The following is a 22,552-nucleotide window of genomic DNA, read 5'->3' as shown; positions in this document are numbered from 1 at the left end:
AAATTTAAGAAAGCATGAAACAATATTTTCTGGAATATGTTTTCTTTCTGTTTCCCTTCACTCTCCTCTTCAATCTCAGCTGTGATCTCAGACACATGATAGCGTATGTGCCTTGAAAAATCAGAAGATGTAGTACCTGATTGAAGATGAACATATTTACACTAGTGGTGAATTTGGCTGGTGATTGTATCTAAGATCAGAACTGAATTTTATGGGCAAAATGCTTCTGAGTCATGCAGCAGACCTCAACTCTGATATTCTGCTCTCCTTTCATGCTTCCAGTGAGAAATCTGCATATTTAATGGGAGCAGAATAATGGAGTCTATTCTTCTGTACAGAGTGGAGTGGTGAATTTTGTCTTCAGTCCATTCTCTATCACTGTGCAGCTCCTGGAATAATTCCAGAATTTGTCAGACAATGCAGAAGGATTCAGGAACTGTTCAAGAATCCCCAGTGAATTTGTACAGTTATCTTGTTTGTTTTACAGGCCAAAATTAACTTTAAAAAGTTCCTCTTTTCCATCAGCTACATTCTGGATGAAGTGGGGTTTTTTTTATTTTTTTTTATTTTTTACTGCTAATATGTCACCTTAGTTTCATCTTTTGGAATTTTTATGCTGGACAGTTTGAGTTGCCATAGAAAATAATCTATTAACATGAAAAAATTAAACATAAACACCTTGAATTTAAAGAGGGTAGACAAAGATAAAAGCTAATTGAAATCTGTTACTGAAAGAGAGAGAGAGAGACAATAGAGCTGAGCAGTGAAAACAGTTTGTTTTCTCGAGTGATAAAACAGCCCATACTATTAAGGTATTTCCTTCATCTTTAGAAATACCGTATTATGATATTGTCCATTAAGTACTCTATTATTTTTCACAGTGCTGCTTTCACATTTAGTCAAACAAATACTAAAAGGCTGTCTGACTGAGCACAACTGAAAGCTTACATTCTGGCCTGTATTTTCTTTATTGCATTTGATGTTTGTCTCCAGGGCTTTTTTATGTTGTTGCAGCTCTCACCTTGGCTACTGTTTTATCACTGCACCTTATTACTTTCCTCTTCTCATTTCAGAGAAAAAAATCCAATAAAAATCTTTGTTTTTATTTTCTTCAAGTAAAGTGGAAGGAGCTATGGGAGGTGCTGACTCCAGGTTTACTTTTCAACATAGGTACCAATGACTCCTAAAATCCAAATTTTATGTACAGTACTATCTCCAATACTTGGTACTGCTTTGGCCACCAAAGCCTAAAGTTAGTGGAATTTTATAAGTTATTGAAATTGATCTTGTAGTTTTTTCATTCAATCATAGAAATATAGGATTGGAAGAGACCTCAGTAGGTCATCTAGTTCAATCCCCTGCACTGAGGCAAGACTAAGTATTAGCTAGATCATCCCTGACAGGTCTTTGTCTGAAAAACCTTCTTAAAAACCTTCAATGACAGAGATTCCTCAACCTCCCAAGGTAATTTGTTCTAGTGCTTAACTACCCATACAGTTAGGAAGTTTTGATAAGAACAGGTTTAAAAATTTTATTAAGATGATGTTTAAAAAAAAATAAAAGTGAACGGTACAGAATTTAAGCATAGAAGTTTCTGGTTATCAGGGAATAACATACAGATTATCATGCCTCCTGGAAAACCCTGCACCCCCATGTTCATCCTTATAATATGATTGTGTGGTATCCAATGCAAAGTTTGTCATGTTGAGTGTCTTCGGAAGGCTCATGATGCACTGAGCATTGTTGTTATAGGTTGTAATTTCATATATATATATATATAGTTATGAGGCTGAAAATGTGTCCTCATGGCTTAAAACAAGGCCAGGCAAAAACTCTCCAGGAGCAGAGGCCCAGGCAAAACTCTCTAAGAGCAGAGGGGCAGTTCACACCTCATCAGGGCATGTATGGGACAAACCCAGCCCAGCCTCACAGGAACAAAGGACACTGACATAGGCAGCAACAAAGGATCTGTTGGACAGTGAGTCACCCCCCTTCCCTTAGTCAGTTTGGGTCTACGATGAGGTAATGCTCACCTGACTCTGAAGGAGGGGTGCAAAACCAAGAAGAGGGAAGAAAGGACATGATAAAAGGGAGAGATGTTTGCCATGCTTGCTCTCTTCCACCTCCATCTACAGACACCACCACCAAGTGACTGAAGCACTGATCAAAGGGGAGAGCCTGGCTGAAGGGCAACCAGCCAGCCTGTGGTGAGACGCATCTAAGTTTGTAAGGGCACTGAAAGTATTAAGATCAGCTTAGAATGTGTTTTGCCTTTATTTCATTTGACCAAATCCGACTTGTTATGCTTAGACTTATAAACACTTAAAATCTATCTTTTGTAGTTAATAAATTTGTTTGTTTATTCTACCTGAAGCAGTGCATTTGATTTGAAGCATGTCAGAGACTCCCCTTGGGATAACAAGCCTGGTTCATATCAATTTCTTTGTTAAATTGACAAACTCATATAAGCTTGCAGCATCCAGTGGGCATAACTGGACACTGCAAGACGGAGGTTCCTAGGGTTGTGTCTGGGACCGGAGATATTGGCTCGTGTCATTCAGTTGCACAATCCAAGCAGCAGCTGGCCAAAAGTGCTCACTCATGTAGCTGGGAGCCGCTTACATGCCAGAAGCTATGTGTGAACAGCCCAGGAGTGGGGGTTCTCACAGCAGAGCAGGGTAAGGCTAGCTCCCAGAGTTGAGGATTGGAGTGACCTAGCAGATCACCATTCCAGATAACACCAGGGGAACGTCACTGGCTGACAACAAATATGTCCCCTCAAAAGGCACAGAGTTCTTATTTACCCACCCCACACTGAATTCAAGTGTCATAGAGGTGGCCAACCAGAGAGGGAGACAACAACAGTGTAGGTCCACCCCCTCTGATAAAGATGGTAAAAGACTAGACCTGTTTAGCTGCAAGGTCTATTCCTCCTCCACATTAATTAGAGTTGCCAACTATGCCACAGTGCTGGCCAAATATAATCACAGGAACTATGGTAAATGTATAGATGTTTTTAATGACATTCCGGAGGAAAAAAAGAGAACCATTCAAATCATTGGTTTCCGAACAACAGCTTATAGCAAGGACAGTATTACAGGCATCCTTGGATACAGTGGACAAAGCAGCAAGATCCACTGCTACTGCTGTAGTCATCCGGGCTTTATGGTTGAACTCAGGGTTCCCACATGAAATCCAATCCACAGTGGAAGACCTGCCATTTGATGGTGAGAAGCTCTTTGCAGCAAAAACTAATGAGGTGTTACACACCATGAAGGACTCCTGGGTGACCCGTCACATGTTGGCATTTATACACCTGCCACAAAGCGGAGACAAAACAGGTACCAATCACCAATGAAACAGATATCAACCTTGCCCACAACAACAACATCGCCCATATGAACAACAAAGGCAGAGACAGAGACCACAAAGGTGCAGACCGCCACCATCATTGGTGTCTCAATCTTCTTCTTCAAAACAGAAAATCTGAAAGATTCGTTGAGGGTCTGAACGACTTCCCACTTATTACAGTGCTGACGACACTATCCATACATCTTTTTGGAGACTGACTCTTCCCCTTCTATCCAAGGTGGTATTCCATCACCATGGACAGATGGGCCCTAGAAATCATCAGTATGGCTATTCCATCCCATTTGTCTCTATACTTCCTCCCCAACACCGCTCCTCATGCCTCTTCATGGACCCTTCTCACAAGTACCTACTGCGTCAAGAGGTAAATCATCTGATACAACTAGGTGCAGTGGAAGAAGTTCACACTGAACACAGATGGATGGGTTTCTACTCCCATTACTTCTGCACCCAGAAGAAAAACAGGGGATGTTGACCCACCTTGGATCTCAGAAAACTAAACAAGTTTGTCAGAAGACAAAGATTCAGGATGGTCACATTAGTAACAATCATACTAGCACTGGAACAGGGGGACTGGTTTTCAGCCCTCGACCTACAAGATGCTTATTTTCATATTACCACACACCCTGTCCAAATATTTGTGCCTGCACATGCGCCATCTGCAGGGCTGGTTAGCAACTGTCTACAGGCTGCACAAACACGGCTTAAACAGATGACTCGCAAACCACCCATAGTCAAGGAATCGCTAATGTGGTGGACACAACCCAGCAATGTATGTTCAGGGATTTCATTCACACGGGATCATTGATACTCACAACAGACACCTCCCTCATAGGATGGGGAGCACACATGCAATGGCCCATGATTCAGGGACAGTGGTCCCCTGAAAAAATAAGCCTGCACATAAATCTGTTAGAATTCTGAGCAGTTCGCAACACTTGCTTCCACTTTCTGTCTATGCTAAAGAACCAGAACGTTCAAGTAATGACCGACAACATTGCTTGCATATTCTACATAAACAGACAGGGAGGAGCCTGATCACACTCATTATGCACCGAAGCCATGAAACTTTGGACCTGGTGCATCTGACTCAATATCAACATCTCGGCCTCCTATCTGCCGGGATCTGACAACACCACTGCGTGCACACTCAGCATACAATTTCATCACAATCACGAATGGGAGATGAATGACGTGATATTACAAAACATTCCAACAATGGGGCCAGCCGGACATAGATCTCTTTGTGACAGATCGAAACAACAAATGCCTGCAATTCTGCTCCAGAGCAGGACTGGGACCCCGATTGATGGGCGATGCATTCCTACTAAAATGGCAAGCCCCTCTCCTATATGCATTTCCACCCATACCAATATTAATGAGAGTGATACACAAAGTAAGAACTGACAAAGCCAGGATCATCCTGATAGCTTCAACTGGCCCAGGCAGATGTGGTATCCTTACCTAACATGGATGGCAGTATGTGCTCCAATCACTCTATCACTGCAGATGGACCTTCTATCACAAGACGCAGGATGGACTCACCACCCAAACGTGGAGATGCTCTACCTGAAAGCATGGTTCCTCCATGTTTCATTCGTGATGAACTAGCCTGCTTGGAACAGGTCAAGCATAACCTACTAAACAGTAGAAGGTCTACTACTCGTAAAACTTACCTGCAGAAGTGGAAGTGATTCACTACATGGTGCACCGACAAACAAGTCACTACAGTCTTCACACCTCTGCCTTTCATACTAAAAAAATCAGGACCATCTCTTAGTTTGACTAAAGAATACGTAGCCGCCATCAACGCCTTCCACCAAAAAATTGATGGCACAACACTATTTGCCCATCCAATCACTTCCTCAAAGGAATTCAGACAATCTACCCTGAACTGCACACACCCAGGCCGTCATGGGACCTAAATTTGGTTTTAAAATACCTTTCTAGACTATCATTTGAATCCCTGACGACTTGCTCTTTACTACACCTATCCAAGAAAGTCACATTCTTCATAGCAATCTCATCGGCCAGACGTGTGGATAAGATATGGGCACTCATGGCATATATCATATTTTTTAAGGACAAGGTTACTATGAGGACACATCCAAAATATGTGTCCAAAATTTCTTCATCTTTCCACATTAATCAACCTATACACTTTCCCGCATTTTCCCCCAGACCACATGAGAATGCACAGGAAGCTACACTACACCCCTTAGACATTAGATAGGCCCTGACATTTTACCTCGATAGAACCAAACCTTTTAGAAAATCCCCAAAACTATTCTTATCGATCGCAGAACAATCCAAAGGAGACTCTATATCAGCGCAGAGACTATCAAAATGGATTTCGGGTTGTATTCACCTAGATTATATAACTGGCATACAACTCCCACCAGAACGCATTCTAGTAGATCAATGGCTTAATCCATACACTTTCTTAACAATGTCCCACTCACAGATATATGTAGAGCTGCCACCTGGGCCTCTGAGCACATGCTTGCAAGACACTATGCAATTACACAGGGCCCACAATCAAATGCACGGATAGGCCTAGCGGTGCTATCCTCTATCAATCAACCAACTCCGAAGCCCCTTCCATCCTCATGAGGGCGCTGCTCTACAGTGGCTCTCCGGAAGTGGAGCACCTACAGGACATCACTAGAAGAAGAAGAGAAGGTTACTCACCTTGTGAAGTAACGGAGGTTCTTCGAGGTGTGTCCCCCATCGGTGCTCCACTATCCACCCTCCTCCCATCTATTTTGGAGTCTGTAAAAGTACTCTATGGTAGAGAAGGAACTGAGGGGTATGGGTCGCGCACACACTAGCTGAGGTGCCAATGGGGCCATGACACAGGCATTGTGCATGCACGACCCACACGGGCACTGCTGCTGAAACTCTCCTAGCGAAGGCGCAGGGATGCACCAACACCTGAAGTGGAGTACCCACAGGGACACACATCTTGAAGAACCTCAGTTACTGCACAAGGTGAGTAACCTTCTCTTTTTATTTATTTAAAACAAACAATATAGTAGACAAAAAAAATAATGTTGTTTCCACTTTTGAATCTGATGAGAACAACATCCTGGTAGCACAGGTCTCTTGGAGCACAATTATTGGTATTACTATAGAATATAAATTGCCATTGGCAGGGTATTCTAGAATTTTAAATAAGTAGAAGGAAAGCTAGTCTTTCGTTTTTGCATAAAGTTCTTTCCAAAGTCTACTAAAACACAGGAAATTACATCTAATATTTCAACCTGTTCTGTGGAGGACACTGATCCCCCTCACATTTGTATCACTTCCTACAATATCATACCTCACAATGTACCACTATACTCCTTTATATAGGCTCAGGGCTAATGTCACTGCTTCACATAAATCTGGTCTGTTAGGGTTTGTCTACACTGAAATAAAAGACCCGTGGCATGGCTGCAGGCTCAGCTAACTCAGGCATGCAGGGCTCAGAATGTGGGGCTAAAAAATTGCTGTGTAGATGCTTGGTCTGGAGCCAGAACGTCTACACCGCAATTTTATAGCCTCATGAGCCCTAGTCAGCTGCCACAGGCCAGCAATGGGTGTTTATCTGCTGTGTAGACATCTCCAGTGAAAACTCTTTGCCCCGTAGGTGGTCCCCTGGAAAATCCCCAGTGCAGCCCTTCCTTTCCACTTATCTAGCCCTTCCGGTTGGAAGATCCTCAATGCCAACCCTTGTCCCCATAGGCGACATGTGAGGTCACATGTCCCCTCCCCACCCCACCCCGATTTCTGCAATGGTGGGAGTTGGGCTGAGTGCAGTTGCAAGGACGTGCCTGGGAAAGGCATCATCATCAAAGCACTCGCCCAGAGCAGGGCAGCAAGACTGGGCTGGCAGTACAGCGTTGCCAGATGGGGTGCAGAGAAGCCTGCTGAGTTGCATCCCTTCCTTGTGGCCAGCAGCCGCAGTTACCTGCTTGAGTGTGTGTCTGGATTAGCCTGCCTGAAGCTTGGGGAGTCAGTTGGGGCAATGGGGAGGGTAGGCAGCATTGCCTGGGGGAGGGGTGGGGAGCCCAGGGAAGCAGCAAGGGTGATGAGTGGGTGGCTGGGGGAGGCAGGGGCAATGGGTGGGGGGCTGGGGGTCAGGGCACCAAAATACAAATTTGCCTAGGGCACCATTTTCCCTAAGGCTAACCCTGACTAGGCTGACTTTAAGGGAGCGCCCAGGGTTCCATGGTCAGGGGGCACTGTGGTCAAGAGGGTGTTGCTGGAGGGTGCCCTGGCAGTCACCAGGAAGTTGACTGTGCGGTGAGGAGGGAGTCTGCCATTGTGCTCCCCCACTATCAGCAGTTACTAGTTGCCTATGCTTGTCCCGTGTCCCTTGCCCCTAGAACATATCCTGTTGGGAAATCCTCAGCACCAAACCCTCATTTTCCCCAGTCCTGCCTGTTGGTGGATCCCAGTGCAAACCCTTAGCCTCTGATTCATTCAGCCCTGGTCTTATGCAATCACCTGTCCTAGAGAAATTCGATCCAACAGCTGTTAGCGCTGGGACACGTGCTGGTTTTGTACGGGTGGACCTATGTCAGTTGGGGAGTGACGTTTTTCTATCCCGACACAGCCCCTAGTGTGGACGCGGCTAGACCAGTACGAAGGTGCTCATGCTGCTCCAGCACAGCGCCTTCCCCTAAGTGTAGCCACCCCGGCTATCCCCATACTGACACTGACACGAACACAGTGGCCCGGACGCGTTCAGAGCTGCCCCGCGCTCACCACGTTTCTGTGTTTGGGTGTGACACGCGGAAACAGACTTGACGAGTGATCACTGATGCGCACGCGCAGCTTTCTCTGGGCCCCTACCTCCCGATTTTCTTCTACGCACGCGCAGTGTGTCTCGGCACTCAGAGTATTATCTGCGCATGCGTCAAGCGGGGACCATCCACTTTACCTCGGCCCCTTTTGACCTTTCCCTTAGTTTCCGTCCGGAAGTCATTCACAACCCACCTCCGGGCCCTTAGCCACGCTTCCGGTGTTCCATTTTTCTCTTTCCGGCCGGCGTGGGGGAAGCGTCTCTCAACATGGCGTCTCGCAAGGAAACCACGGTGGCCGCCAGCACCGGCTCCTCCGCAGCCGCCAGCAAAGCCAGGAGCAAGGCGGCCCCGGGGGACTCGGCTGTCAAGCAGGTGCAGATCGACGGGCTGGTGAGTAAGCGGAGCCGGAGGGGAGGGTCTGTGCGGCCGCCTGGCCAAGGCCGCGTGGGGGCCGGCGGCAGCGCGGTTTGTAGAATCGCCTCTGCGCGGAGAGTCGGTTTTCAGCACCCCCGTCCCGTGGGGATGGGCGTTTTCGTGTGGGGGGGAGGCGGAAGTGGCGCTGCAGAGGTGGACACACGTGCGGCCGCCTGGTCAATTTCACCATTTTAGGATTTTAAAAACCATAAATTTTATTATTTCAGTTATTTAAATCTGAAATTGCACGGTATTGTAATCGTAGGGGTCCTGACCCAAAAAGGAGGTTTTTTTTGGGGGGGGGGGTTGCGGTACTGCTACCCTTCTGTGCTGTTGCCAGCGGCGCTGCCTTCAGAGCTGGGCAGTTGCAGAGCAGTAGTTGCTGGCCAGAATCCTAGCTCTGAAGGCAGAGCCGCTGCCAGCAGCAGTGCAGAAGTAAGGGAGGCATGGTATGGTATTGCCACCCTTATTTCTACGCTGCTGCTGCCTGCAGAGCTGTGCCCTCAGTCAGCAGCCGCCATTCTCCAACCACCCAGCTCTGAAGGCAGCAGCACAGAAGTAAGGGTGGCATGGTATGGTATTGGCACCCTTACTTCTGCACTGCTGCTGGCGGGGCGCTGCCTTCAGAGCTGGGATCCTGGCCAACATCTGCCACTCTTCAGTTGCCCAGCTTTGAAGGCAGCACAGACGTAAGGGTAGCAATACCGCAACCCCCCCTAAAATAACCTTGTCACCACCCCCCCCCACACACACAACTCCTTTTTGGGTCAGAACCCCCAATTTGAGAAACTCTCGTCTTCACAATGAAATCTATATAGGATAGGGTAAAAGCACACACAAGACCCTATTTCATGGAGGGAGCCCAGATTTCACAGTCTATGATGCATTTTTTGTGGCTGTGAATTTGGTAGGGCCCTATGTATTGGGAATGGAATCTGTTGCGACCCGCTACCAGGGTCTCGCCCCTGTTTATTGCCTCCACCTTCTAGTGCCCTAGCATACTAACGGTACAAATAAAACATAGAATCACAGGGTTGGAAAGAACCTCCAGAGGTCTTCTAGTCCAGTCCCCTCCACTCATGGAAGGACTAAGTATTATCTAGATTATCTCTGACAGGTGATTGTGTAATATGCTTTTAAAAATCTCCAGAGATTCCATAACCTCCCTAAGCAATTTTTCCATTGCTTCACTACCCTGACAGCTAAGAAGTTTTTCCTAACGTCCTACCTAAACCACCCTTGCTACAATTTAAGCCCATTGCTTCTTGTCCTATCCTCAGAAGTTAATGAGAACATTTCCCCCCCCCCCCTCCTTGTAACAGTCCTTTATGTGCTTGAAAACTGTTATCATGTCCCCTTTCAGTCTTCTCTTCTCCACACTAAACAAATCCAATTTTTTCAATCTTCCCTTATAGGTTATGTTTTGACCTTAAATAATTTTTGTTGCTCTTCTGTGCACTTTCTCCAATTTGTCCATATCTTTTGTGAAATGTGGCTCCCAGAACTGGACGCAGTACTCCAGTTGAGGCCTAATCAATGTGGAGTAGAGCCGGAAGAATTACTTCTCGTGTCTTGCTTACAACACTCTTGCTAGTGCATCTCAGAATGATGTTTGCTTTTTTTGAAACAGTGTTACACTGTTGACTCATATTTAGCTTATGGTCCACTATGACCCCCAGATCTCTTTCTCCGGTATTCCTTCCCAGGCAGTTATTTCCCATTTTGTATGTGTGCAACTGATTGTTCCTTCCTAAGTGGAGTACTTTGCATTTGTCTTTATTGAATTTCATCCTTTTTACTTCAGACCATTTCTCCAGTTTGTCCAAATCATTTTGAATTTTAATCCTATCCTCCAAAGCACTTGCAACATCTCCTAGCTTGATATTATTCGCAAACTTTACAAGTGTACTCTCTATGCCATTATCTAAATCATTGATGAAGATATAGAACAGAATCGGACCCAGAACTGATTCCTGCGGGACTCCGCTTGATATGCCCTTCCAAGTTGACTGTGAACCACTGATAACTACTCTCTGGGAACGGTTTTCCAATCCTTTATGAATCCACCTTATAGTAGCTCCATGTAGGTTGTATTTTCCTAGTTTGTTTATGAGAAGGTCATGGGAGACAGTATCAAAAGCCTTACTAAAGTCAAAATATACCACATCTACCCCTTCCTCCCTATTCACAAGGCTTGTTATCCTGTCAAAGAAAGCTATTAGGTTGGTTTGACACTATTTGTTCTTGACAAATTCATGCTGACTGTTACTTATCACCTTATTATCTTCTAGGTGTTCACAAATTGATTGCTTAATTATTTGCTCCATTATCTTTCTGGGTACTGTAGTTAAGCTGACTGGTCTGGACTTTTACTATATACCCCTGACTAAAACTTTGTGTGTGTGGGGGAGGCGGCTTGGGAGGGCGGCCCTGGAGGGTGCCGTGGGCGCTACAGATGCTGGGGAGGAGGGGTCGTGGCCTGAGGGGGCACCACAGATGCTTGTGGGGGGTCGCAGCCCAGGGAGCACAGGGCTGGGCAGGTTCCCTAACCAGCTCCTGGGAAGCGGCAACCCTAGCTCCACATACTGCCTCTGCTCCGCCCCAAGCCCCGGTTCTGCAGCTCCCATTGGCTGGGAACTGTGGCCAATGGCAGCTGCAGGGGGGGGGGTGCCTGCAGGCAGGGAAGCATGTAAAGCTAGGAGCTGAGTTCCTGTTGCCCTTCCGGGGAGGGCCCCCCTCCTCCCAGGTAAGCACTGCCCAGCCCTAACACACTCCTCTCCCCTTCCCGCCCACCCCACACACACACTCAAACTCCTGCTGCTGGGGGGTGGGGAGGGGGGGCCCGAGACTGCCCCAGCAGCGGCCGGCGCACCTGGCCATGGGGCTGCCCGAGCCTGATCAGGCGGCCTCCAGGTCAGGCGCACCGGCCGCTGCAGAAGTCATGGAGGTCACGGAATCCGTGACAAACACGGAGCCTTAATTATAACTTTCCATTACTGTTCCAGAATCACAAAGTGTAATGAGTGACTGGGTGAAGGGAGGTAAATCTGCCCAATTAAAATAGTGACATGTTTCAGAGTGGTAGCCGTGTTAATCTGTATCAGCAAAAAGAATGAGGAGTACTTGTGGCACCTTAGAGACTAACACATTTATTTTGGCAAAGTGGGTTTTAGTCCATGAAAGCTTATGCCCAAATAAATTTGTTAGTCTCTAAGGTGCCACAAGTACTCCTCATTAAAATAGTGTTTTTCGTTTTTGTGCTTGAAAAGAGACTCTTCCAAATGTGAAATGAGTGTAAACCATTGCAGTATTCTCTTCCTGTCTCTGCAGACATCTTGCAGTGTTGGTGGGGCTAGTAATAGCTTTCTTAAACTGCAGAAGTGTGAAAACTGAGGAGAGTCAGCTAAATACCATGCTGCCACTGCTTGGGAAAGCTGAGAGCAACAGCAGAGGCAGCTACTTGTGCTGTTTCTGGGAGAGAAGGATCCTGGAATTCCCAGTAGATCAGGGGTTCTCAAACTGGGGGTTGGGACCCCCCAGGGGGTTGCGAGCTGCCAGACTCCCCCTCAAACCCGGCTTTGCATCCAGCATTTATAATGGTGTTAAATATATAAAAACGTTTTTTTAAATTTATAAGGGGGGAGGTTGCACGCAGAGGCTTGCTGTGTGAAAGGGGTCACCAGTACAAAAGTTTGAGAACCACTGCACTAGATCCTGAGATCTTGAAAAGATTCATGGCATCTTTGTCTATAGCAGTGGTTTTCAAAGTTTTGTACTGGTGACCCCTTTCACACAGCAAGCCTCTGAGTGAACACCCCCTTAAATACATAAAAAAGTGTTTTTAATTTATAACACCATTATAAATGCTGGAGGCAAATCAGGGTTTGGGGTGGAGGCTGACAGCTCGCGACCCCTCATGTAATAACCTCGCGATCCCCTGGGGGGTCTCAACCCCCAGATGGAGAACCCCAGGTCTATAGTAACATGGGAATTCCCCCTATTGGATCAGATGCTTAAGAGGAAGGTGTGAGAACCTTGCAGTAGGAAAATGTGGGATAATCTGCTCCTTATGATGATGATTGTTGTTTGTATTATTGTAGCATTTAGGCGTCCCAGTCCTGGACCAGGACGTGTTTGTTAGGTCACATCCTGAACTCAGATAGATTGAACTCTGAAGCAAGAGGTCAAATGCCTCCAGAAATACCCCTTCAGGAAGTTTTGTTATAATTATGACAGATACGGATATCAAAAACATTCAGAGAAATATCCAACCCCATTTTGAATGTTGCTAAATTCTTGGTCTCAGTGAAGGCAGGACACAAGAATGAAAGTTACTACCAAAAAAATGTAATATCTCTTCTAGAATCACTTCATGCAATGTTACAAAAGCCTTCCATTATATTCTTTCATTCTGTTTGAGTAAACAGTCTTCGTTACTCTCTCCTAAGCATTTGTTGTATTTTATCTTTCTCCTTTTATAACATTTCTGATTATGGTAAGAACAGACTGAAGCTTGCTAGAATCTTTCACTGGGGCAAAGTAACTTGGAGATCAGAGGACTGATTCTCTATAGTGCAGAGATTTATTTGATATTGGGGGAGAGGGCATCAGGGAGTCAGAACTTCCTCTTTCTCAAACTGCAGCTTCCCTAGTCCAAGTGTAAATCAGAGCAGCCACATAGCTGCTTTAGGATGTATTCCTGCCCTAAGAGTTTACAATTTAATAAATATTAAATAAGAGTAACCTTTGGAAAGTGTGCATACTGTTTGTGTAATAAACATTCATACGTTAAGAAGGGAAACATTAATTTCTCTCTTCGTTAATATTTGTTTGATATGGTTACATCGCTAGCTGCACCTCTATCCATTTTCTGGTCTCTGAGTGCACCCCCTCAGTCCTCATGTCTTTGCTTATCATGGTGCGGAATTCCGCAGTTCACCCACTCTTAGACTGGGCTCTGGGCTACAGTACCATGTGTATGATCTTGTGCTTACCTAGCAGGTCTGACTGGGTTTGGCATCTGTTGTTCTTCCCTTCAGGAATCTGTGACCAGTGGTTTATATAATGACCAAACAGCATTTTAAAAACAAAGTATTGTTTATTTTGCAGTAGGAACAAATATTTTAGAGGGGATTTAAAAACAGCATGTCTATCTTGCTATCAGGGATGGTAAGCCTTTTGGCAACCTAATTTCTTCAGACACTGGAACAGCTGCTTGTGTCTCAGTGTTGGTCGCTGGAATAACTCCTCTGAACAACTACCTTCCTCTCCTATGAGGGACGCTTTCTTTTTCAACAGCCAGAGTTCCTGTGACATTCTGTGTTCCTGGGCTTTGGTCCTTCTGGACAAAATTAGTTGTGCAGGTTGGTTGGGGAGGAGGGAAAATCTTCAAAGCTAATAGTTTGGCTTTTGTCCCTTAACTGTCAAGTGTCTGCTGCAGGGTGATTGTTCTTGAGGTATTTAATTCCTTCTTGGTGGTTTGTTACAGCCCACTATTAAACTAATCCATACAGTAAACATCCCAATAACCAGGCCAACATACAATATTCATAAATTACTGTAGAGCAGCTCCAGAGTTGCTACCTCAATACTGTTTCAAATATTTTTTTGATTTTACTTGAATTTCAGTGGTTTATTTTAAATCGTGTTGTACTTTGGATTTTATAGTGGCTTCCATTCAAGGATCTTTAAGTCCTTTGTAGGCATTTAAGAATAAATCCTCAGGACTTCACTGAAAGGTAGGTAGTTATTTTTAGCTTAGGTTGCAAGCTCATTGGGACAAGCACTATTCTTTTTTTTTTTTTGGTTTATGTAGTGTCTAGTGCTGTGGGGCCCTGACCTCTATGTACTACTGTAATATAAATAATTATTAATAGTAATTTCCCTTTTACAAATGGGAGACCTGAGGTACAAAGACAGCTTTGCCCACGTTCACAGAGGTAGAAATGATCTAGAAATAGGACCTATATTTGACTACCTATATTGTAACAAAATAACTGTAATTTTATCTTCACCTTTTTTGTCTTCAGAGGTGTTCCATCCAGAATACTATTGGGTAGAACTATCAAGTTTCACTTTCTCCTACTGAGGCAGTAGGGGAAAAAAAAATCATTCATTATTCTTTAACACAATATGCTGTTCAATTTGAAAACTAGAGAGCCATAGTAAGATTAAAAACACTGCAAATTATAAATAAACTGGCATTTTAAAGTTGTTAGACTGAGCTGTTATCACTGATTGAATTCTGAAGGCCTAATATGATAAATCACACTTTTGATTAACAGCATATAAAAGTTGGAAATCTTGAACAAATAATAGTATATGTGCAAAAAGGTGTCTCTCCCACCCTCTTTAAATGTAAAAATACAAGTTCAGTTTACATATTTGGCATTATTCATCTGGTAATCCACGAGTTTTGATGCAAACAGTATTCCTTTCTCATTGTGTTGAATTGATTTGTAAATTGGGCATTCTGAGAGTCTCTAGCTGACAAAGTTCCAGCTACCGGGGATGCATTATAACTACACTGACTTGTACTCTTGGTAACTTGTACAAGTACTTGATTTAATTGTTTTATAAAAACAATTCATCTATTTGACTAAAGCAGTTTTAATAGTTGTGCTTTTCAAGTGGTCAAAGGCATTTGGGCTTTAGTTTTATTCTTCACACCTTGCAGATGACTTTTGGATACACAATATACGTTCATTTTGTATAATGTCTTTGGTATGATTTTGTTATTTTAATCCAGTCCCGAGCAGAGATTTGGCTGAATCAATGAAAAGTTGTTTGATTTAAGGGGCCCTAAGCTGAAGAAGAGGGAAACTGAGGCAGTGCGCCTGCAGATCGACCTCAGGCCATGAGGGAGTGCTTAGGAGATGACCAGTCCACTTACAGTTATCAAAAACACACTTAAAGTGCTGTCTCACTTTTCTTCCAAAATAGAGGTGAATTTTTTAAGTAGTGTTACATAGTCATGTTCCTTTTGGTAGCCTGAGGAAAAAGATACTTTGGTCCCTTAAAATATGTGCAGACTAGTTATGATAAACAATCTGTTTCACCTTGCATTTAATTGTGATGCTTGGGGTATCTTTCCCAGACCTGAAGAATAGCTCCGTGTGGCTCGAAAGTGTGTCTCTCTCACCAGCAGGAGTTGGTCCAATGCAAGATATTATCTCATCACCTTGCCTCTCTAATAGCAAAAACTGGGCATTTACTTCTGGAATACTGCAATATAGTTTTCTTTAGTAGTACTCTCTTAATTTCCTGTTTGCCTGCAGTATTTCCATACACTCCCATGAAATCCATGAATATAATTAAAGGAGATCTTGGTCCTTAGAGCTGAGAAACTAACTTCTTTTAAAATCAGTATAGGTAGCTTCAGAGTGGAAAATAGTTGCTACTACTGGGTATTGATCTATACTAGTTATTTCATGAAGATTACTTTCAATATGACCAATCTTTAAGTGACTGCAATTCTTTTCAAAGCATCACTTTCAACACTCTGTCTTGATATTTCCACCTCTTAAAACCAGGAGATGGAGGTGTATTCCCTTCTCCCACACCACCTACACTCGTGGATTTGGATGATACTTTTTTTTACCTTTATGTCCCACATCCTATTTTTAGTCAGTTCTATAGCCATTGGCATTTGATAGAATGTGTTTTATTGTGTAACCTTAATTCTGGCATTTGATAATTTTTCTGAATGTTTGACTTGACACACTTTTGTTTAGTGTAATAGTTTTGCAATTCATATGGGTCCTGATCCTGTAAACAGTTACACACTTGAGTAATTTTATTGGTTTGTGAAAATGTTAGTTGCCCCAGCTGAGAGACTTAGCACAACCTCCAAAGTTCTATTATGTTCACTTGCTTTCATACAATTAGTAAATAAAACTCTTTATTAAACAATAAAGAGCCTCCTATGCATACTTCTGCAATTCTTTGATGCTCAACACTAATGTCATTTCCAATAACCAATTTAAAATACAACACTATATAAAGCATGTAGATGCAAGAGGTCATATCCCTGAAGAAGAGAAACACATTCTAGAAATATCTCCATACTTTGAAGTAAATTAAGAAGGCTCTGTTAAGTCCACTCTGTTTCCTGATATTTTTAACGGTAGGAAATGAAATGCGATTAGGAAACTGAAGCATTAGCATACCAGATTACTTGATATGGAATTGATCCTTCAAACACTTCAGTGAGACTATTTGCATTGAGCAAAGGCATGATGGTGGCAAATGTTCATTATTCTTTTGAAAGGGTCTTTTGATCCAATGTAGTACAAAGCAGAAGTTGCACAAATATCCCGAAATACAGTAGTGTGATCAGGTGAAACAGTGGATCATATACATAGATAGAAGAATACAAATGGGCACATAATGCAAAGAACATGTTTGCTTAGATTTCATTTCTACTCTATGGTAAACACAACTGAGGTTTACTTTCTATGGTCCTGTGTCATTGACAGTACTTATAAAATCCTCACTGGATCAGGAACAGGCACAAACAAGCTGGGATCTTTTTAAATCAGACATTGAGACTAACGCCAGGGATGATATTGGAACACTCTCATCATGTAGTCCCAGATAAATAGCTGAAATGAAGTAGTTAACTGTCACATAAACAATGGCTAAAGTTTTAAAACTTGTATGCCTAAAGTTAAATATATGTAACTTGGTTTTTCAGAACTGCCAAGCACCTGAAACTCCTATTAAAGTCAGTTGACACTGTGGGTGCTCATTTATTTGGGGCTTACCTATGAATTTAGGTGAGTAGCTGCAGGGGCTTTTCTGTTGCTTTGATCTGCTGGTTGAGTTAATCTATTATCTATATATGACTAGGCTGCTGGCTGAGTTAACAAATTACCTGTATATGAGTTTTCAGTGCTATTAGGTGGCCATCATGTTGTAATTTCAATTGTTAAGACACCTAGAACTTTTTTTGTATTATTTTTTATTTAAGTAAAAGTTTTAGGCACCAAAATATTTCAATTTTGGCCAATGGGTATATTTTTTTCTGAGAACTTCGGATGTTGTTGTAGGCCTTATCTATACTAAGTGTTTTTTGTTTGCAAACCCCCAGTGTAGATGTACTGGGCTTGTGTAAGACAGGACTTATGAGGTGCTGATCAGACCAGGAGAGTGGTATGCTGGTACGCTCTCCAATACCCATTCCTGGGCTGAAGCAGCTGCATGTGTAGTTCCAGAGGGTGCTTGGGAGCATCCTAAGGTTTACATGTATGCCATGAGAGCAAGAACAACTGTATCATAGACCATTTCAGTGTGAAGGCTGATGTCACAGAGTACAAGGAATCTGGAGGATTCTAGTAGCATGGTGGGCAGCAGCTCTGTGAATCCCTCCAGGAGTTGACAGGGTTTTCATCTGGAAGTCTGTAAGCTACTAGATGTCCTAGGTTGTTGTTGTTCTTTGCCTCTCAGATGTGGGTGCATTAAAATGTTTTTGTTTCTGTGATGGAATGTTTTCTGCATCTGAGGCTGGAGGGGAACAGGATTGTTGTTCCACCTCTCTTCTCTTTTTCTGCTGTGTTCTGGAGTCTCTTGGCTTGTGATGTGTCAAGTACCTGTGTGTGCTATGATAGGATCCTTTGTTGTTTAGAAGGATAGCCCCAAGAACAGTGACATCAAACATCCTTGGGCCTGTCTCTCTTCCATCTCTTCCCTTTCTCTTCATACATACTTCTGCCTACTCCCTCTTGACCTTTCATTGTTACTAGTAAGCATCATCTTCCCTAGTCCAGCAAAGCGTGTGTACCATCAATACAGCAATGAAACAGGCTTTATAGAGTTCTGTCAAATGCACAAGGTAAACATACTGGAAAAATTTCTATTTTTTCTTCACTGAAAGGGGTTAGCCTTAGGGGTTAACATGTTATAACTGTTTCCTTTGAAGAAAGAAATGTGTTTTTGAAGCTGAGGATGTTGATTCACAGTGCTATTTTAGTGTGATGCTAGCTGAGTATTTTTTAGCATTTCATAGTGTTCTGCAGTATATAATACACCTGTCTGTACTCATGCATTGTATCTTTGAGTTGTATAAATGACAGTTAGTAGCACCAATCAGAGTGTGCTAAAGACTATGGTGCACAGGACCAATAGTACTGCTCTCCTGGGTCCCTGCTTCTCTTTTTGTCTTGCACAGTCAGTCATGGTGGCACAGTCCTGCTCCTTGACTGTAAGAATAGTTCAGAAAACAAAAGCCAATGAAAAGGAGTAGGAAGTCTTACATGTGCAAACCCACTTTTGGACACACCAATGGGGTCAATTTTTTTTTTTTTTTGCTGTCCTTGAATGAGACAATATGAGATGGCTGTTTATCTGGGATTCTTCCAGTTCATGGTCCATTAGCAGGTCCTCTAATGAACTAGCCTCAGTAGCACAAAAAGTCTATAGTGGGGGAAAGAAATTCTGTTTCTACTATTCTAAGGGCTTGTCTAAATATGAAAGTTATACCAGTGTAAGCTAAAGCTATGACTACACTTCAAATGCTAGTGTTGTCCACACTGAGGCCTTGGCTACACTGGTGCTGTACAGCGCTGCAACTTGCTGTGCTCAGGGGTGTGAAAATGCCCCCCCCCCCCCCGAGCGCAGCGAATACAGTGCTGTAAAGCGCCAGTGTAATCAGAGCCTGCAGTGCTGCATGCTCGCTCGCAGCGCTGCAAGCTATTCCCCTCGGAGAGGTGGAGTACATACAGCGCTGCGAGAGAGCGCAGCGCTGGCGGCGCGACTACACTCGCGCTTCATAGCGCTACCGCGGTGAGTGAGTCCCGAGTGAGTATTAGGTTGACTTAACTGTTCTGTTCGGTGTGTGTGTGTATACACTTCACACCCCTGAGTGACACAGCTGGATCAACTTAACTTTTTAGTATAGATCTGGTCTAGAAGATGTGAATTTAAGGGCTTGGCTACACTTGCAGATGTAGAGCTCTGAGAGTTAAACCAGCCTTCGGAGACCGCAGCAGGGAAAACGCTGCTGTGTGTTTACACTGTCAACTGCAAGCGCACTGGCATGGTCACATTAGCAGCTCTTGCAATGCCACAAAGAGCAGTGCATTGTGGTAGCTATCCCAGTGTGCAAGTGGCTGCAACGTGCTTTTCAAGTGTGGGAGGGTGGAGTGTGACAGGGAGTGTGGTGTGTGTATGTGGGGGGAGAGACAGTGTGTTTTGGGGGGCTGAGTGTGTCAGCATGCTGTCTTGTAAGTTCAGACAGCAGCAGACCCCCTCTTCCCCTCCCCCCCCCACACACACTCACAACAGCAGCATTCCACACTAATGGTTTGCTTTGTCCTGGAGCAGATAAGCATGCCCGCTGTCAGAAACAGAGCTTTGAAAGGGGATATTCACATGCCTGCAGCTGATTTCAAAACAATGAGAAGAGTGGCCACTTGACGTCAGGGGGTTATGGGACGCTTCCGGAATGCCAATCACAGTGCAGTAATGCAATACCTTGTCCACACTGACGCCTGGGCGTTTCAGCCGGGGCGCAGCAAGCTTTATGCTTCTCGTGGAGGTGGATTACCAGGAGCACTCCAGCTGCAGAGTCCAGGCGCTCTACGTGCCTTGCCAGTATGGACACATTGAGAGTTAGGGCTGCTTTAATGCACTCTAACTTCCAAGTGTAGCCAAGCCCTAAATAGATGTAGTTACACCAGTATAACTCCTCAAGTGGACACACTTATACTGGTATAAAAGTGGCTTTTTTCGGTTTAACTGTTGTTGCTAAACCTAAAAAAAAACACACTCAAGAGTATCCGCACAGGGAATTATATCAGTTTAACTGTATTGGGTAACTGGTAAATATCTCCTGTGTAGACAAGTCCTAAGTGTTTCTGTGGAACTTGTGTTACCACCACTACTTTCTAGCCTCTCCAATAGCTAAGGTCTTTGATATGAGGACATAAACAGTACCTCTGAGTCAGTCTCCTGCTTCTGAGATAGAGGTTGCTGCCAAGGCCAAATCAGCTGCTACTTCACCACTCAAAGTCATTTGTCACTTTATTTTAGGTGTACACAAACAGGGCATTCACTTTGGAGGAGACCCAGGTTTTAGTGAAATGTATTCCATATTTGTACATATTCAGGTATGCTGTAAAAGATTCAGTTGCATAGTTGGTGAGTGACATGATTTCATAGTCTTGGAATTCTGCAGATATGAGGCTGCAGATTTTCTTGTGCACTATTAGAATCAGCTATGGAATCCTACTTTTGTTGCCAAAATTGGCCCTTGGGAATTGCAGAATTTCATATGCTTTACCTTTCAACTTGTATAATGTATTATCTTAATTTTCTAACATCAGGCATGGTTGGTATACAGTACTGGGGCATGGATGCACTTGTGTGGCCACCTCCACATGGGTTTTTGAATTTATGTAGGGTCTAAAAAGAGCTTTGATATTGGTTGACTCTGACTGCATAAAAGTCAGCCTCTCTGCTTCCATTTTTGTATCTGTAAAATGGGGGAAATATCTACATCCTGGTTTTGAGGATTAAAGCTTTAAAAAGTGACTTGTAGTTGGAAAAACAGTATATAAATCAGGGGTGGCCAACCTGTGGCTGCGGAGCCACATGCAACTTTTCAGAAGTTAATATGCGGCTCCTTGTATAGGCATCAACTCCGGAGCTGGAGCTACAGGCCCCAACTTTCCAATGTGCTGGGGGGTGCTCACTGCTCAACCCCTGGCTCTGCCACCAGCCCTCCCCCCACTCCACCCCTTCGTGCCCCCTCCTCTAAGCCTGCAGTGCCCTCGCTCCTCCCTCCTCCCCTCAGAGCCTCCTGCATGCCACGAAACAGCTGATTGGGAGGTGCGGGGAGGGATGGGGAGGCGCTGATCGGTGGGCGGGGCTGCCGGGGTAGGTGGGAGGTGCTGGGAGCGGGGTGGGGGAGCCGATGGAGGGCTGCTGACATATTACTGTGGCTCTTTGGCAATGTACATTGGTAAATTCTGGCTCCTTCTCAGGTTCAGCTTGGCCACCCCTGGTATAAATGCTAAGAGTTGCTATTAGCAGAACAAAGTTGGAGCTTGTAAACAAGCTGTAGGAGTGCAGTGAGGGAATATATACTGAAAGGTTATATCATTGATAAGTGTGCAACATTGCGGAGTTCAATAAAACAAAAACATCTGGTATCATTTGGCACTATGAAACTAATGCCCTGACAAAAGGAATTAGTGTTTTGCCTAAGGGCAATGAACAGTGTTACACTTCAAGGCTCAAAGGCGAAATATCATTTGACAATAGCTTTTCCTGTTTGGAAAGAAAATTGGCACACTCCCCTTCTGTATGCTGCTGTGGTCAACAGTTGGGCTTCATTCCTTTCTGCACTTGTGATGTGTATGTCAGACTGGTCTCCTGCATTGTAATTATGTGTGCATAGCTGCTGAACAGGCTGATTATGGTCTGATCTTGGTGCTTATTTGCTGGCTGTTACTTTGCTACCAAGATGAAGAATGTGCATTTTCACTTATTTTTTTTTTAAAATCATTGTTTTGCAGTTCTATAATACTTTTAATCTTCAAAGTATTTTAAATTAATCCTCTCATCACTACTGTGAGCATGATCTCCATTTTATAGATGGGGAAACAGGCAGAGAGCTTGAGTAATTTGACTAGAACAGCAGAGGGAGTTTGCATCAGTAAAGATTGGAAATCTGGACATCTAATGCGTATTCCCTTCCACACTAGAACATTGTTAAGGATGCACATTTGGCGTTCTCCTGACATTGTTACAAAATTGAGTGTCTACAATGTTTGTGAGCAGAGTGGCACAATGCAGGGAAAAGAGAGACAAAATACTATATAGCAGACAGCCGGCAAAATAGTATAGTACCTAACCTGGGTCCTGAAAAGTCTGATGTATTTAGGTCTGTAGTAGAAAACAAATGCAGTTATATGCCCAAGAAAAATGTTTTCTGTTAATTAAATTTGGCAAGAACACTGATATTTTGGAACAAATAA

At 43.9% G+C, this 22,552-nt stretch overlaps 1 protein-coding gene across 1 annotated transcript in view; it reads left to right on the top strand.

Moving 5' to 3' along the window:
• The first annotated feature begins 8,391 nt into the window (after positions 1-8,391).
• The window catches only part of EIF3H (eukaryotic translation initiation factor 3 subunit H), a 135,017-nt gene continuing 120,856 nt past the window's right edge, over positions 8,392-22,552 (top strand). Inside the window, exon 1 of the mRNA XM_026659214.1 lies at positions 8,392-8,549. Coding sequence (XP_026514999.1) covers positions 8,427-8,549 — 123 coding nt within the window. The 5' untranslated portion in view covers positions 8,392-8,426. The remainder of the gene's footprint in view (positions 8,550-22,552) is intronic.

Source organism: Terrapene carolina, unplaced genomic scaffold (genome assembly GCF_002925995.2).
Source record: "Terrapene carolina triunguis isolate 2854851 unplaced genomic scaffold, T_m_triunguis-2.0 Scaffold58, whole genome shotgun sequence".
Taxonomy (NCBI): Eukaryota; Metazoa; Chordata; order Testudines; family Emydidae; genus Terrapene; species Terrapene triunguis.
The sequence above is the reverse complement of the archived record's forward strand: the minus strand, read 5'-3'. Positions and strand labels throughout refer to the sequence as shown.